General features: G+C 42.0%; 1 protein-coding gene across 1 annotated transcript in view; it reads right to left on the bottom strand.

The window, feature by feature from the left end:
• Window positions 1-4752: 4752 nt before the first annotated feature.
• KLHL23 (kelch like family member 23) overlaps window positions 4753-6000 on the bottom strand; it is a 56775-nt gene continuing 55527 nt past the window's right edge. Inside the window, exon 4 of the mRNA XM_065525634.1 lies at window positions 4753-5332. Within this exon, the coding sequence (XP_065381706.1) occupies window positions 5283-5332 (50 nt within the window). The 3' untranslated portion in view covers window positions 4753-5282. The remainder of the gene's footprint in view (window positions 5333-6000) is intronic.

The following is a 6000-nucleotide window of genomic DNA, read 5'->3' as shown; positions in this document are numbered from 1 at the left end:
GTTCCTCAGGTATAAATAGGACCAATAATAAATACTACCTAGTTCATACAATTGCTGTAAGTATTCAACTTGATGCAATATTGTCAACCTAAAGGGAAAAACTGAGGCAAAATTAGTATAAGTAGACAGTTTATTTGAGCCAAGTTTGAGGACTGCCACGTGAGAGCATGGATTCAAATTGCTCTGAATATATGCTCTGATTAGCAGCCCTTACAAGTAGATTTTTAAAGAAAAAAGAAGAGGCAATTCCTAAGTTGTTTACCAATAATTTACATTACAATAACATAAGCTATTGATTGGCTATACATTGTTCTTTGTATCACAAATTCCAAGAACATGAAAATGGATGAAGCAGGTAGTAAGAAACATAGAGACGTTAAACAATTGCCCCCCAAGCATGGTGATTAATATAGTTTAGTTCTCTGTCCCCACACAAATCTCATCTCAAATTGTAATCCGCATAATCTCCAAGTGTGGAGGGGAGGAACCACACACATGGTGGGAGGTGATTGGATCATGGGAATTGTCAGGCCTCTGAGCCCAAGCCAAGCCATCGCATCCCCTGTGACTTGCACGTATAGGCCCAGATGGCCTGAAGTAACTGAAGAATCACAAAAGAAGTGCAAATGCCCTGCCTCGGCTTAACAGATGACATTGCACCACAAAAGAAGTGAAAATGGTCGGTCCTTGCCTTAAGCGATGATATTATCTTGTGAAATTCCTTTTCCTGGCTCATCCTGGCTCAAAAAGCTCCCCCACTGAGCACCTTGTGACCCCCCCACTCCTGCCCACCAGAGAACAACCCCCCTTTGACTGTAATTTTCCTTTACCTACCCAAATCCTATAAAACAGCCATACCCTTATCTCCCTTCGCTGACTCTCTTTGCGGACTCAGCCCGCCTGCACCCAGGTGAAATAAACAGCCGTGTTGCTCACACAAAGCCTGTTTGGTGGTCTCTTCACACGGACCCACGTAACAGGGATGGTTTCCCCCATGCTGTTCTCCTGGTGGTTTTTTAAGGCAGTTTTCCTTGCTCTTCCTTGCTCCCTCTCACCTGCCACTGTGTAAGACATGCCTCTTCCCCTTCCACCATGATTGTAAGTTTCCTGAGGACTCACCAGACATGCGGAATTGTGAGTCAATTAAACCTCTTTTCTTTATGAATTAACCAGTCTTGGGTATGTCTTTATTGCAGTGTGAGACCTGACTAATACAGGGGTGTAGGGACATGACTGAAGTCCCAAACTCATCTCTCGCTGTGCCTGATAAATTCTGCATACCTCACATAGTTCAGACTGCTCTGGGCTCTTTTTCTTTTCTTAAGGTCAATGAGAAAAAACATATTTAACAGCGTTGTGCTCAGGTAGTTTAAATTCAAATTAATTAGATTATCTTTTATCCACTCAACGAATATTTAGTCTCTATTTTATGCCAGACACAATTGAAATCTTCATTCTTGTTTTGATCAAGTCAGTGAGAATACACGTATTTAACAGAACAAATAATATGAGTGTCAGGGTACTCTCATTCATCCATTCAGCAAACTATTTATTACATACCTGTTAATGTCCTGGTATGGAGGCTTAACACTGGGAATAGAAAGAAGAGCCAGACTCTGCCTAGAGACAGAGCTACCTAAACAAATATATCTGCTTCTTTATGCCCCACAACATCTAGGCAGAACTGCAGGTACAGCCTATTATCAGAAATCACACCTGCTAAAAACATTTATTTCATGTTCTCATCAGGTACCTGGTCCTTTGCTCTCCCTTTCTTGTCTTTTGTTTTGTTTTTCGTTTTCTTTCTTCTTCTTTTTTCTTTTTTTTTAGACAGTCTCCCTCTGTCGCCGAGGCTGGAATGCAGTGGCACCACCTCGGCTCAGGGCAACCTCTGCCTCCCAGATTCAAGTGATTCTCCTGCCTCAGCCTCCTGAGTAGCTGGGATTACAGGTGCCTGCCACCACACCTGGCTAATTTTTTTATTTTTAGTAGATTCAGGGCTTCGCTATGTTGGCCAGGTTGGCCAGTTTGGTTTCAAATTCCTGGACTCAGGTGATCCACCCGCCTCAGCCTCCTGAAGTACTGGGATTACAGGCATGAGCCACCGCGTCTGACCCTTTTCTTATCTTTTCTTTTTCTCCCTCATTCCCTTCCAGAAGCTGAGCTCCCTGCAGACACATCCTTTAAGGAAAATGAATTCCTGGTGGCAGACCAGGAAGCTTCACGTTTCATTTACAGTACCTAGGAAAGGACTCTCTCTCATACTGGTATCCATCTCTTATAGCATAACTTTGTAAGTCAGTGCACTAAAAGACCATCTTTCTGGGTATACATTTAGTACAATTATTTTAGAGAACAAATTGATAATATCTACTAAAGTTTAAGATGTGCATAGCTGATGGTGCAGAAAGTCCACTCTAAAGAATATACTCCCAGGCTGGCCAACATGGTGAAACCCTGTCTCTACTAAAAATACAAAAATTAGCCAGGCGCGTGCCTGTAATTCCAGCTACTTGGGAGGCTGAAGCAGAAGAATCGCCTGAACCTGGAAGGTGGAGGTTGCAGTGAGCTGAGATCGCGCCATTGCACTCCAGCCTGGGTGACGAGAGTAAGACTCCGTCTCAAAAAAATAAAAATAAAAATAAAAATAATATACTCTAGAGCAATGCTCACATCTGTACACAAGAAAACATGTTCAAGAATATTCGGGCCGGGTGCAGTGGCTCATGTCTGTAATCCCAGCACTTTGGGAGGCTGAGGAGGGTGGATCACGAGGTCAAGAGTTCGAGACCAGCCTGGCCAACATGGTGAAACCCCGCTTCTACTACGAATACAAAAATTAGCCAGGTGTGGTGGTGCATGCCTGTAATTCCAGCTACTTGGGAGGCTGAGTCAGGAGAATGGCGTGAACCAGGGAGGCGGAGCTTGCAGTGAGTGGAGATGGTGCCACTGCACTCCAGCCTGGATGACAGAGCGAGACATCGTCTCAAACAAAACAAAACAAAAAAATTAAAATTAAATTCACTAAAAACAAATGAGACAAGTTAAGTATGGTGGGCCAAATCAGGTTAGCCCTCAGTTTCAGGTTAAAATGCTTATTAGGCATCACTGTAAAGATGTCAAGTAGGCAGTTGGTATGAGTTTGGAGAAGTCAGGGTTAAAGATATAAATTTTGGAGCTATTAGTATATAGCAGACATTTTAAGTCATGTCATTATATGAGCTCTCCTAAAGAAAGTATAGATAACAAAGATGGGAGAATTCCAGACTGACCCCTCTAGCATTCCAGTTTTTTGGATAATGAATAAAAGAAGAGAAGCCTGTACAGCAGCTAGAATAAGCAGACCCTGAGAGATGCTATGAAAATATGGCACCATAGAAGCTAAAGAGGGGAATGTTTCAAGGAAGGAGTGACCAACTGAGTACATATAGCTAAGAAGATGCTATGGATTGTGCATGGGTCATGAGGATGGATCCCTGATGAATGGCTTGGTTCCATTCTTGCAGTAGCCAGTAAGTTTCCCTTCTAATTGGTTCTCAGAGGAATGGGTTAGTTCCCATGAGAATGGGTTGTTATGAAACAACGGATTTTTATACCAGGGTGCCCCTCAGATTTGGTCTTTCTTCACACATGCCTGCTTCTCTTTGACCTTTTCCACCATGTTTGACTCAGCAGAAAAGCCCTTACCAAAAGCCAAGAAGATGCTGGTGGGTGTCATGCTTCTTGTACAGCCTGCAGAATTGTGAGCCAAATAAACGTCTTTTTAAAAAAATTATCCAGCCTTGGGTATTCATTTACAGCCAACACAAAACAGACTAAGACAGAAGATTTGCAGGCTGACCTAAACCATTTTTGTCACTGTGGCAGATACTGTTACTTATCTCTTAATATTGGCTCTCTCCTTCCTATATAATAATAATAAAATCACCTGTGGCTTTCAACAAAATGTATGGCCAATCAGAAATAAAAACTACATTTTTCCAGCCTTCCTTGAAGCTTAGTAAGACCATGTCTGGCCTGTGAGACATGAGCGGAAGTGATGTGTGCAACTTGCAGGTCATTCTTAAATGGAATGAGTTTATTCTCTTACCTCCTTTTCTCTTTTCTTCAACTAGCTAGATGTGGAAGATGAGCAAAACTGGACCAAGCAAATGAAGGAAACACCATAGGTGTGGCAAAGCAGCAAGATAGAAGGAAGCCAAGTTCCAACATCCTGTAGTGCCATACCAACCCTGATGGCTTCATAGAATGGACTTATCATTTTAACCTGAACTTTAAATGCGAGGGTGAAAAATCCATGAAAAAGTATTCAAGGCAGATGATGACAATATTTTAGACTTTTGGTCAGGGCAAGTGAGAGAATTCATCACTAAGGGGCAGAAAACTCAACTAAATCGAAACTCCAGGCCAAGAGTACCACTCCAAAGGCTGCTAGGCTTGCTAAGTTTTTCTATTTGTGTGTGTGTGCGTGCAATATGAATATCAGATTGCCTAAAAGCCAGAAATCTAGGGTCTCCCTGAATTTTGGGAATGGGTTGTAGGACTACTTTTGTGTTTTCTTGCTAATAGATGTTTGAATGTGGATCTTGTCTAAAGAAAATTTCCTTCATTGTAATAAGTCATCTGAAAGTGAGGTTGTTAAGGGGAGACCTAGAGCTATGTCCCCTATGTCTAACAATTGGTGGCCTCCACTATCCCCTAAATTATCTAATAATTGTGAACAGCCAAATTTACTTGGGTCAGTTTGCTACATTTGGCAAGTGAACGAGGTCAGCATGCATGAAACCATAAGTAGATCTTCTATAGAAGACAATACATGGAAGCTGATACAACAGCACAGATTCTTTACCAAGACTTCATGCAAAATAAAATAGCTGTGATAGATAAAGAGAAAAGAAGGGCCTTTGGGGGTTAAACTTTTAAAAATTGAATTGTAACACACAAACTATAAGGTGCATGAATTTTAAGTGCTCAATGAAGTTTCACAAGTGAACGCTACCTTGTAATTACCATCCAGATTGAGATATAGAACATTTCAGCACTCTAGTAAGTTCCTTTGTGCTCCTCTCCCAGTCAATATCCTCCTTAAAAGTAACTACCATTGATTAGCTTTGCCTGTTCTAGATCATGTAGTATGTATATATCTGGGTCTCAGTCAGTTTGGACAGCTATAACAAAATATCATAGACTGGGTGTCTTAAACAACAGAAATTTAGAAATTTATTGCTCACAGTTTTGGAGGCTGAGAAGTCCAAGATCAAGGTGCTGTTAGATCTGGTGTCTCATGATGGCCTGCTTCCTGGTTTGCAGATGGCCATCTTCTTCATGTATCCTTACAAGGTGAAAAGCAGAAAGGAAGTAAACTCTCCAGTCTCTTCTTACAAGGCACTAAATCCCATTCATGAGGGTCCTACCACCATGACGTTATTACCTCCCAAAGGCCTCACTTCCTAATACCATCCCACTGGAGGTTAGGATGTCAACGTATGAATTTTGGGGAACTACAAACAGTTCACAACATGTGGTATATGCACATACCACAACTGATTTATCCATTCTTCTGTTTCTTTTCCTTTTTTTGAAACAGAGTCTCACTCTGTCGCCCAGGCTAGAGTGCAGTGGTACAATCTCGGCTCACTGCAACCTCTGCCCCCCAGGTTCAAGTGATTCTCATGCCTCAGCATCCCGAGTAACTGGGATTACTGGTGCCTGCCACCATGCCTGACTAATTTTTGTATGGTTTTAAGTAGAGACAGGGTTTTGCCACGTTGGCCAGGCTGGTTTCAAACTTCTGACCTCAAGGGATCCACCCACCTTGGCCTCCCAAAGTGCTGGGATTACAGGCATGAGCCAGGACGTCTGGCCCATTCTTCTGTTTCTGACCATTTGGTTGTTTCTAGTTTTTTGCTGTTATGAATAAAGCTATTCCGAACATTCTTATACATGTCTTCTGCACTCATTTCTGTTAGGTGTATGCCTAAGAATGAAATTATGGGTCAC

This window comes from Macaca fascicularis, chromosome 12 (assembly GCF_037993035.2).
Source record: "Macaca fascicularis isolate 582-1 chromosome 12, T2T-MFA8v1.1".
Taxonomy (NCBI): Eukaryota; Metazoa; Chordata; class Mammalia; order Primates; family Cercopithecidae; genus Macaca; species Macaca fascicularis.
Note: the sequence above shows the minus strand (reverse complement) of the source record. Positions and strands in the feature narration are given on the sequence as shown.